The sequence below is a fragment of the Capsicum annuum genome, chromosome 12 (genome assembly GCF_002878395.1).
Source record: "Capsicum annuum cultivar UCD-10X-F1 chromosome 12, UCD10Xv1.1, whole genome shotgun sequence".
Lineage (NCBI taxonomy): Eukaryota > Viridiplantae > Streptophyta > Magnoliopsida > Solanales > Solanaceae > Capsicum > Capsicum annuum.
Genome location: NC_061122.1, coordinates 832,829 through 845,142, shown reverse-complemented (window position 1 = coordinate 845,142; position 12,314 = coordinate 832,829). Strand labels below are relative to the sequence as shown.

The window sequence follows — 12,314 nt, the reverse complement described above, 5'->3', positions numbered from 1 at the left end:
AGTCCGTGAAACCATGAAACACAATTGCAGTTATTGGTTTTAAAAAATATAATGTATTATTAACAGCATGATAATTCTCACACAATATTTTCAAAAATCCATTTGCCTTGTAATCTTGTGCATCCACAAATCCTCCTGATTTCATTCTATCTAACCATCTTAAATTTAAATAGTCATTCATACCATCTCCATTACATTGATCAAGGAAAACCAAATATATTTTAAATCTGTCACGCTAAAAATGATACCAATATGAAAAATCTCCCTCCCATACTTTAATATGAATGCCTTCAATAGGATTAAGTGAAGTCATTGGTATTCCACAACACAGTGATGCAAACTATTTGTTGCTCAACTATAAAGTCGCTGTTGTTCTCTTGCGCATCGTCCAGAAGGCGGCATAGTATCGATTCTGCAATGAAAAGACCAATGTTTAGTCAAGAAACAATTCCTCATGATTCTGCAATGAAAAGACCAATGTTTAGTCAAGAAACAATTCCTCATGCAACAGAATAGGAGGATTTATGTCATGATCCGAGTCCATGCCATGTATTGTCCGTTTTGGCCCAACACGCTCAGGCTAGCATCATCAAGCCCTAACATGCATGTACCATGTGAAATATGTCATGTCTTCAAAAGCTCGTCGGCCTGCTAGGACTTTTGAAGAAGGGGTGCACATGACACCTTAAGCGAACCCACATTTGAATGGGAGGAAAACGTGAAGAGATAAGGAACAACACAAGTTCACATGGTATGCATTTTTCAAGCTCGATGATAGCATAGTCCGACAATAAATTCGTGAGGCATGTTGGGCAAAAGCATACACTATATCCATGGGCTTGGGTCATGACAATTATAGCAGAATATGAAGACCAAAATGAAATTGCTACCCGTCAAAGGGAAGGTAAATAGTAAAACAGATGTATAGAACACAACTAATAATATCAAAATTGTTCTCATCAATACAAGAGGATTTGTTTGACTGCAATCTAAGAAATTGTGTTACTAAACCACTAGGAATCCTAATTCATATAGCACGGATTTCAAACTTCGCCGAATAGGCCAACACTACCTCATGCGCTAGTTTAATTTACTGCAGTTTTGATATATAGCACTCGGAGTTTTCTCATCTGTAAAATTTCATTTCACTAGGAATCAACGAGTTATGAAGGCCACTGTAAGATATTCTTTTATGAAGGTCACTGTAAGATCCAAAATGCTCTCAAAGATTTCTCATTTTTTAGAATTTTGATTTCAGTAGGAGTTAACGGGTGAAGGCCACTGTAAAATATATAATGCTCTTATTTGATCATGAACACACAATGCATTATCTGTTGAGCAATATATAAGTGGTACATTTGTATAGTATCTAATATTTCAAGGAATTGTCAATCTTAGTGAGCATTGGAAAATGAAAGCAGCAATTTTAAAGGAAATAGAAGCTCCTTAGCTGATGGCATGGAGCTACCTGTTATCACTTCAAGAGATGTTTGTTTCTTTCTTTCTCAACAATCAGTTTAGCATTTTAATGCAAAGAATAACATATTAATAGCACGGCAGTCAGATACTTTAATACAATAAATGAACTTGCAAAAGAAGTACCAGATGCAACTCAGTTGGTGAAACTCCATGTCATTCAATTAAGTGGAAGTCTAAGATATATCTATTAAGCCGTCACTTGTCATCTTTAGATCTAGTGATTGCCATTAGATGAAATTGAGGCCCAGCCAGAGGCCTAGCTATTATTTCTGTAAACAGGTAACTGCTAACTGCCAGCGACTAACAAAAGATACAGACAGTGTGGAATTGTTCTTCTATGGTACTCTATACTGGTACTGGACGTACCAGCTGGTACACCAAGAGCTTAATGAGCATGTAGTCAACGTCGTAATGCAACCCTCTGACGCTCCGACATAGTAATGGATCGTTTTGACCTCTCAGAGGACTACACAGTTAAAATAGAACTGTCATCCACTGGCCGCTCCTAAAAAACATATCCTTAATGACTTAACATCACCAACCGCTGTAATTTGTCACTAGTAAATCATTTTCCTGAATGGACATATCAGGGCAACCAAAGCCTCCTAAAACTGAAAAACAAGGTGCAAAACAGGTTGAACACTTCACATCACCCATGGACTCTTATCTTGAAGAGAGCACTAAACAAAAACTTTTCAGGCTTTTGAAGAGCACATTGAACATGATTAAATGCTGACAGGAGAAAATGAGTATGAATACCAGATAGCTACTACAGGATGTTAGACTTACTTGCATCATTGACCTTGAATTTGTAGTATATGTGGTCTCGATAGTGGATTCTTTCTGCATAAGCAAATGAAACACTCAATACTAACAAAAATATGGTGCAAGCCATAACAACATTCAGACGAAGCTAAGGATACCTCGAATACAAATCCATAATGAAGAGCAACACGTTTCACATCCTCCAAGCTCAGATCAATTGACATTTCCTGGGATGGGGGGAGAAGTACAAGTAAAACAAGTTATCATCCAATTTAAATAAAAAACATGCAGCTATTTTTGGGGTTTTGTAAACAGAGAGCTTACATCTTCCGGACTATACATATCTGCAAAATGATAAAGCAAGGGCCCCAGGTTTATCCAGACCTGCAAGGAAAGCAGATTATGCATCGTAAAATCAATACATAAAAGATGAACAAACAAATGTACAAATTTTTGGAAAATATGTCGAGCTTAGCTATATTACTTACTCCGCCATCTTTGAGGACTTTTGAGATTATCTCAATATACTCCACAATGTTATGGGCAGTGTCCAGGAAGAAACAAGTGACAACTGCATCCCAAACTCCTGCACATAATATCTGATAAGAATAGCTTCTATCATAATGTTACCTGGTTAATGAATTACAGTGACAAGAATATCTACAGACGACACATATTGAGACTTAGCAGATTGCATTTGAACCAGTCATGCAACCTTGTCTACCCACCCACCACCACCCGCACACACAAACCCAAGAAAAAACCCAAATAGATGCAGGATAATTTTATAACATCACTGAGTTTATGGTGATCAATTTTAAGAAATACATGCCTACAAAAGAAAGCAAAGAGGAGATTATTTTCACAACTGATTATATTTAGCATAAGACAAAAGGTTGATAGGTGAGGATAAAACTTAACTTTGGGGCCCATTACCATGCAGGTACACGCATCCAATTGCAGCTCTCATTTCCACAAGATATAGATGAAATATCAAAATACAAACGAGCTAAAATATAACCTAGGTTAGAATAAGGAGCATTAGATATTCTGTTTAAGGTCCTGAATCTAATGTACATATTTGTAATATATTTCTACATGAAACATCACATAGAAATATCCCACGTGCAGCTCTCATGTCCACAAGGCACAACAACAACATACCCAGTGTAGTCCCACACCCACAAAGAGGGGACTCATTTCCACAAGGTACATACAAGATATTAAAATATGTTATCCATGAACGAGCTAAAATATAAACTAGGTCAGTAGAAGGAGCATTGTATATATTTCTACAACATCATTGGAGGGTTCCTCCTGGATTTTCTATCTCATCAGACAAAAAGATGCCATCAAGCTACCATACCTGCTTGACTTGGATCACTATAAACCTCAACAAAATCACCACCACACATGGAAAATCCTTCAGTAATTCCTGCACTGTTCCCGAAGGGATAGATCAGATCTAGACCATATAGAAGCAAGACCAACAACAACAACAACAACAACAACAAACCCAGTATAATCCCACATAGTGGGGTCTGTGGGGAGGGTAGAATGTACGCAGTCCATACCACTACCTCCGAAGAAGTAGAGAGGCTGTTTCCGATAGACCCCCGGCTAAAGAAAGGGACCGCGATCGAAGTCCAAACATCTAAAGCATACAACATGATAAAATAAACATGTTACAACAACCACAAAAAGGACATTAACCAACAAAGGCACCCTCCCAACCCTAGCACTACCAACCAAGCTACACAAAACTCTTCTACCGCCCACCTATTGTTTGACCACACCCCTTAGCCCTCTACCCTAATACTCTTCCTCCAAACCTTCCTATCGAGGGTCATGTCCTCAGTGAGCCGTAATTGCTCCATGTCACTTCTAATCACTTCTCTCCAGTATTTCTTAGGCTACCCCTACCCCGCCTAGAACCATCCAAGGACAACCTCTCACACCTACGAACTGGAGCATCCGTGCCCCTTCTCATCACATGCCCAAACCATCTCAACCTCCCTTCCCGAATCTTATCCTCCACCGATGCCACTCCCACCTTCTCCCGAATGATCTCATTCCTAACCCTGTCTACCCTCGTGTAACCACACATCCAACGTAACATCCTCATTTCAGCCACCTTCAGCTTTTGGACGTGAGAACTCTTAACAGGTCAACACATCGCGCCGTACAGCATAGCCGGTCGGACTTCAACTCTGTAGAATTTGCCTTTAAGCTTGAGAGGCACCTTCCTATCGCATAGAATTCCCGAGGCGAGTTGCCATTTCAACCAGCCCGCCCCAATACGGTGAGATACATCCTCATCAATCTCTCCATTCCCCTGAATCATTGACCCAAGACACTTAAAACTATTCCTCTTACACACCACCTGAGAATCCAATTGCACTACCACCTCGTCCTCATGCTTCGAGTCACTAAACCTGTACTCCAAGTACTCCGTCTTAGTCCTACTCAACCTGAATCCTTTAGTTTCAAGGGTTTGTCTCCAAACCTCCAACTTATCATTAACACCTCGCCGAAACTCATCAATCAAGACTACATCATCCGCAAAAAGCATATACCATAGCACCTCTCCTTGAATGCTCCGTGTCAACACATCCATAACCACAACGAATAAAAACGGACTAAGAGTCGATCCCTAGTGCAACCCTGTCAGGACTAGAAAATGCTCGGAATCCCCTCTGACAGTCCTTACTCGAGTCTTTGCCCCCTCGTACATGTCCCTAATCGCACGAATGTAAGCCATAGGAACCCCTCTTACCTCCGAGCATCTCCAAAGAACCTCCCTATGGACTTTGTCATATGCCTTTTCCAAGTCAATAAACACCATATGCAGGTCCCTCTTCCTCTCTCTATACTGCTCAACCAGTCTCCGCACTAAATGAATCGCCTCGGTCGTCGAGCATCCAGGCATAAAACCAAATTAATTTTCCAAAATAGACACAATCTTCCTCAACCTCCGCTCCACCACCCTCTCCCAAATCTTCATCGTGTGACTCAACAACTTAATACCTCGGTAGTTGTTGCAACTCTGAATATCACCCTTGTTCTTATATAAAGGAATCATCGTGCTCCATCTCCACGCCTCAGGCATCTTAGCGGACTTGAAAATCTTGTTGAATAAGTCGGTCAACCACCTTAACCCCGTCCTGCTAGCAAATTTCCAAATTATGCACTTCCTAGTAACAATGGTGGATGGTGTAATCCTCCAAGGCCACATTTTGACATGGCTCAACCTGGGGAACACATTGGTATGTATAGAGGTGGCATTGTACCTGTCCTTTACCAAAGGTACTTCTATTCTTACTCGTTAACTCGTTTTAGTTTGTTTGTCTGATTTTGACTCGACATGAGTTTAAGAAAGTAAAGAGGATTATTAAATGGGAAAATACCCTCAAATATACCTAAACGTTAACGAAATTTGTTATAACACGGTTGAACTTTGTGGGGGTCCTATGACGCCCCTAGACCCCGCAAAGTTCAGATGTGTTACAACAAATTTCATCAAAGTTTAGGTAAATTTGAGACTATTTTCCCTTATTAAATTTTGTGGATTTAACTTAAATATAAGTAGAAAGTAGAATGTACTAAAACGTAGTTTAATTTTGTGATCTTAACATGTAACATGGAAAGTTAAAACTGAAGTGTTGTACGGGGAAAAAAGATATTTTTTTAGAAATAAAATAAAAAAAATGTAATTTAGACAAATTGAAAAGAAGAAAATATAATTTAAGGTTGTTCAAAGTTATTGTGTGAAACGTCGAATCAGTTTAAGTTTGAATGAATTGGATCTGGACTAATATGAATAGCTTATGTAGTCCAAATTGACTTATGAGAAAATTTTAAGAAAAAATAAAATTGGTTGGTTACATATAATTATGATAACTAAATAAAAACTGTTAGTTTACTTTTGAGAATATTTGTCATTTCGGATCAGAGTTTTTTAATTACTAATTCATTTACTCTGGTAGCACTTCCTCCAACCTAATCATGCATTCTGCACAACAATGCTGTGCTTGGCCTAATAAAGGGTGCGTTGAGAAAGAAAGCTTTGGGAAATCACCCCTTTCCACCCCTTTATTGAGTTCTGATTGCAAATTCTTTAATTCATTTTTGGAAATCCCCTTGCTCCTAGGTGTTTTTTACTGTGTTCTCATTGCTTCTCCATGACCTGTTTCCTTTTGTCAAGTTCGGTAAGACTAGTGCCTCTTCCTCGCAACCTTCAAAAGAAGCTCTAGAAGTGTTGCTCAACTCCAGAATATTGGAGTTCACCCAATTGGACGCCACAACTTCAGCATCAAGAGATTCCTGTGTCTGCATTGCCACTTGCATAAGTTGCTAATTTGTGTCATCTTGTTCAGCATGGATTGATTGATCCATCTCATCCTCAACAATTGTCAATAGCATCAGCATCCTTCAACTTTTCACTTGGGGTTTCTTATTTGCTTCCTGGTGGTTATGAAAAAGAGGAGGAGATGATGTTGCTGTTTGTTGATTCTTTTTGTTGATTCATGGTGGCAGATTCCCAAGTTGCAAAGCTTTCCAAGAATTTCGTTGCAGTTTCTTCCAGAGTAGAGTCTAGCGTATGTCTGTGTGAGGCAGACCTATTTTCCATGGAGTTCTCTTTTCTAAAACCGGTAAAGTTGTATTCCTCAGCATTGAGGACATGAAGGAGACCTCCAAAAAGTTGTTAGGAACAACCTAAATTATTTACAAAGAACCTAAGAAATCTACTAGTAGTTCAGCTTCTTTCTCACACCAAAAACAAAGGTAGCACTACAGCTTCCTTTTAACTTTCTGGGTGTTGTTAACTTTTGTTTTCATTACTTTTTCCATTCCTCTCCCTCCAAATTGTCCACCAGATACATGATGGAATTAGACTCCATCATTTCTTCCGACTCTTACAGTCTTATGGCCCCTTCTCCTAATCCATCAGCTTAGAAGGTCTGATGTATGCTCAGGCATAGTCCAACCGAACCATGACTATCTTATATGGGATGATCTAACAATATCAAAGGACTTAAAATCAACTGCAAAATAAATGCAATCCTCCATCTGGGAAGAGGATAAGGAGAAAAGAAAGGAAGAAGAGAGAAAGAAAAGAGAACGACACTGGTTTAGGAGAATGGGGGGAGCAGATGGACGCGACCAGGAGATGTCTAGAAGAGAGAAAACTAGAGAGGGGAGTTCTGGGTTATGTCGAAAATCAGGTGCGAGTCTTTTCAGATGGTCAAAGGGTCGGTTTGGTATTTTTTAGTTAGCGCCGGCGAAGGGAAGTGGTCGGAAAAATCTTTTTTGGAAAAATCTTTTTTAAGGAGAGAGAAGGTTGGAAAAAGGTTCTGGGTTATATCAGAAAACTGGTTGGCTTGATCGGAGAGATTTTTAAAGAAGAGAGAAAGCCAGAATAGGATTTCTTAAAAACTTGCCTCGGGCATTTTTCATACAGATGTTTTATTTTTGTTGAGAACCATTATCACCTCATACTTGAATTGTTTATAGACGAATCTTCAACAACCAATTAAACGCAAGGCAATCTAATCTCTCGACTTTTATTGCGTCATATTATTGCCCATCCTGCAACTTGCAAGACAGACCAATAAACATGGTGTCATTAGTTAGCCTTTACCATGCCACATTCACAGGTCTAATAATATCCAATGTCAGATAATTTCACAAGTTGAACCCACAATGGTTACACGAAATCTTCAAATCATCAACAAGAAAGGAAAAATTTATTTGATAACCATGATATGATGAGAGCAGTAGAACACACAAGATGCTATAAACAAGTTGATGGATACCTAGCCGGATGAATATCTGGAACAGAGACGGGACGAAGCTGATCATTGTCCGACAGTGAATTGCAATTGCTGTGTATCCACGGAAAAATTGTCCATTCACCAGCAGCTTGAGTACTATTGATGTAACAAAGGTCGCAAGGTGAGAACCACAGATCTACATTCTGTAGGAAATGGCTGACCTAAAAACTTACTGATTAAGAATAAAACTGGAGCAGATCATCATGTAGTATGAGAACTCGTTTCCCTGGCTAGCAAAACCTGTTTTCAAGGTTCAATATTGAGTTAAGCATAGCTCTTAACCAGATTAGATTCCAACTCCAGGAAAACCTACCAAGACATGAAATTTCCAAAGCAAGTCTTCCAAGTCCAGCGCCAGGAACCAAACAGGCTGGAGGACTACACAAGAAGCACTAAGATTTTAGACTCTTCCATTTAACAAAAAATAAAAAATAAAGCATAACCTAAGAGTATAGGCAATCAAAACTGCAAAAAGAAGTAACGAACTTTTCTTTAGATCGATTAGGAAATAGGCGTTCAAGCTCTTCCAGAATGGGCCTATAACACTGATCACGTTCTTTTTGACCCTGTACAGCAAAGACGATAAAGAATTAATCTTCATTTTCTTATTTTCTTTTTCAGCCTTTGCCCCTGTCTGGGAATATTGTTAGATGGTTTAATTTGACAGAAAGAATAAGACAATAAAGAACTATGTCTACCTCGTCCGCCCAATCTCTTACAATGTTTCTGATGATACAACGAACCTGGAACAAATATTAAACAAACCATTCAAATAGCCCAGAGGTCTCCTATGTATAATGACACAACAAAAGGAAAAGACAATTTCGCTAAAACAATGAACAACAGAACTACTTTGCCTCAATAACAATCTAGTTGACAGCAATATGAATCCTCTATATCCATTCCACTCCATTAGGCTTCACTCCAATAATCATTTCAACGGAAATTATAAACCATATTTATAGTAAGTCTTAATGTGCGAATGGAATTTCACTGACTTCTATTTACTCTGACGTTTTTAGGTACGTCGTGTACAAAATAAATTTTTAGCTGAGTAGAGACATTTCTTTCCTTCCCGCATGGCTAGAAGTAGATAAACAAGAATTAAATCTAATTCCCACGTGATGAAAAAAAGTATGTTGGATGGAACAAACCGATCTGGATACGCTAAATAAAATCTTGTAACAAGTGGACACAGGACATATTCCAACAACTTTCTTAAGGAATAAAAAAAGGAAGCTGTCGTCCCGGACAGCTGCAACTTTACTGAATTAAAAGAAAAGAACTAGTTTGACAGTTCACTCTCCTGTAAGCACCCTCTGGGACAGGTACTTAACGTATTTCAAACAACACTACCAAACAGAACGATTTCAAACAACACTACCAAAAACAACGAAATACCTTATCCACATCAACCAATGGAACATGCAGCTGCAAAGATGGGTCCAACCAGTCCGGAGGTGATGAAGATATCTGAAACCAAAGATGGTAAGGAAATAAGTATTGGCATCTATGGGGAGGGGGGATAAGGCCTTCTGGACAGATAAATGGTGCAACAATGAACTCTAAAGAACCTGTTCCTTGGACTCTATTCTATAAGCTAAAATCCTGATCTCATAGTAGAGGAGATGTGATCTCCACAAGGGTGGAACCAGTCTTTAAAAAGACTACTTAATGATTGTGAAATTGTTGAGGTGTGTGTGGGGGGGGGAGGATTAGAAGTTTCAGGTAGGTGCTTTACATTTCCATTGCAACAAGCAGAAGCATATAATGTGTCATGGTCTGGAAGACTCTTACAACCATCAACCTCTTGCTCCTGTTGTCATCTACAAAGGTCAACTCCATGTAAAATTAAAATAAAAGAAACAAGGTAATCACCAGATATCAGAAACTTCTAACAACTTCACAGAAGTAAGGAGACCTTATTAAATTTTGTTGGTGCCGAGTACTTCCCATTGCAGGTCTCTTTACAGCTCGGTTCAGCCAAGCAGTGGCAATCTACTCCACCACTAGCTGATGTTGACTCATGTAAGCAAAGGTTCCTTGATCTAGAAAGATGATGACTACCTGACACATCATCTAGATGTTGGTTTTCACAAATATCAACATCCTGGCTCATATCAAGCGGCGGCTCAAACACCTACAAGTTAACAATTGGACGTCAAGTTATTGTATCATACAACCAAACTGGTCCTTCAAGGTTTAAGACCATGAAGTGGCAGAAATTAATGATAACACAACAGGACGGAAATAACAAATAGAGTAAAAGGAAAAAAAATGATAAAGAGACCCTCATCACCTTTAGCATCTCAAATATGAAATATGAATTTTGAGCGATGCACCTGCACCACAAAAAGGATGATTGGTTTGGATCACAAAAAGCCATTGCTAGAGAGTTAGGAAGTGTGACAACCATTGCAATTCTCACATATTAGAAGACAGTTGTTCGTGTAGGTACCATATGATAATACTATATTAGAATAGTGAGAAACAGCATTTAGCAGAAATGCAAAGGGATTCTTGGCAGACATGCTAGAAAGGGTTTGTCCCAGATGGGATGACTTGGTGGTTGAGCAACATCCCAGGTTCAAATTCCAACTGTCTCACATAGTGTTAGTCCATCTACCCTTACCCCAAAATTGTGCTTGAAGGGAATAGGAGGTTCGTTGCACTAGTAGGGTGAATGAAAATTAATCCGTACACTGTCATCAAAATGAAAAAGAAAGCGCCAACATGGCTTTTGAGTGTACCAGAAAACTGATTTTCCATCAACAAACCCCAAATATTTTCAAGTAGGGTGACAAAATTATTGCTAACTTATCGGCCTCACACAACTAACGTGCTCATACTTTGTGATCAAATTGTCAGGTTCATGGTTTATGGAGTGGATGGTATAAAATTTAATAGGATTTAACTTAAATTGAGTCACATAGTTTCACTCTTATGCAAAAATAAGAATGCTTTGTAGTATATCCTTATTTCATGTTTGTTAAAGAATGGATTTTGGGCCTAACTCAACCCAAAAAGCTAGCTCATCGGATGAGGATTGTCCAAGTCCACATAAGGAGACCGTTACGTTATCGTATTCATCATTTTCCTTTAATGAGTACCTACTGATTGTCATCGGCAGCTTATTTCCCACTAGTTGATCCACGGAACGGAAGGCAAGTAAAATAACATTTCTATGCATAGCTAGTCAGTTACTCTCAAAGCTAAGATGTTACATGATTTCATGATAAATCTGCAAGTAATTGTAACGAAATAAAAGTACCATCTAAGTTTCTGAAACTTGAGAGGAAGGTGAGATAATAGGGCCTGCACAGCACACACACACACACAGCACAAGTAGTATCATAAGATAGCTTCTTCATAAATGAAACAAAACATTAATTAATCAGAATGAATGAATTTCAACCTACCTTATGATGTGGAGGTAGTTTAGTAAGAGACCTTTCCCATCTTTTGACATCCTCTTCTGCAGCTTCAGGGTAACTGTAATCACAATGTATTTTTTGCAGATTATATTCCAATAGGATAACCAACCTTCATCTACAACAACAAAAACAACACACACAGAGAGAGAACAGTTAAAAGACGGAAGCATAGATAGCAGATAGGTGTTACTTGAGGTAAGCGCTGATGATACGACGGAGGGATTTGACTTCTAGGGCTTCTTCAACCTTCCTCCGATGAGCTTCTTCATTCTCCCTTTCCATTTCCAAAATTGCCGGAGATATGAAAACACCACTAAATTGGTTTACTATAAATGACCCATTTTGTTCCTTCAATTTATTTAAGTATAATAATATTAATATTGATGGTCAAACAACATAAATTTTAATTATACAAAATTTAAACATTTTATATAAATATTAAAAAATTTAATTTTGAATCCGTTATAAAATAATAAAATTATTTAATATTTGTTTTGGCAAATCAATTGATGTATACCCCTAAAATAAGCTTTCATAATAATCTTTAAAAAATACTTTAAATAGCAATACACTAGAAAATAGCGCCAAGGTTAAATAAGGCATTGTGTCAATTTGTGTCCTACGTATATTATATGAGGTAAGATCAAGTTATATAACATGTACTTATTTTATAAAGTCATAATACAAATTGATCTCTCATGATATGTGTATTTACTTATTTAACTTTATACGTGTATGAAACGATGCGTGAATGTAAGTTTAAGTCTAATTAAAGAAAAAAAAAAATTGTGTGATAGTAGGG

At 38.2% G+C, this 12,314-nt stretch overlaps 1 protein-coding gene across 3 annotated transcripts; it reads right to left on the bottom strand.

Moving 5' to 3' along the window:
- Positions 1-87: 87 nt before the first annotated feature.
- On the bottom strand, positions 88-11,864 carry LOC107851301 (carnosine N-methyltransferase). Of its 3 annotated transcripts, none has more exons than XM_016696257.2 (18): positions 11,703-11,864; positions 11,498-11,570; positions 11,350-11,393; positions 10,378-10,420; positions 10,000-10,218; positions 9,820-9,894; positions 9,480-9,551; positions 8,777-8,821; positions 8,565-8,644; positions 8,392-8,456; positions 8,252-8,318; positions 8,061-8,174; positions 3,611-3,684; positions 2,733-2,830; positions 2,569-2,628; positions 2,403-2,471; positions 2,269-2,322; positions 88-412 (listed from the first exon to the last, which is right to left on the bottom strand). In XM_016696257.2, the coding sequence occupies exons 1-18, from the start codon at positions 11,792-11,794 to the stop codon at positions 356-358; spliced, it is 1,401 nt and encodes a 466-aa protein (XP_016551743.2). In that variant the 5' UTR covers positions 11,795-11,864; the 3' UTR covers positions 88-355. The 3 variants fall into 3 exon arrangements, with proteins under 3 accessions (XP_016551743.2, XP_047256446.1, XP_047256445.1); XM_047400489.1 differs by lacking the exon at positions 88-412 and adding an exon at positions 1,617-2,090; XM_047400490.1 differs by lacking the exon at positions 9,820-9,894.
- Between the last annotated feature and the right edge of the window lie 450 nt (positions 11,865-12,314).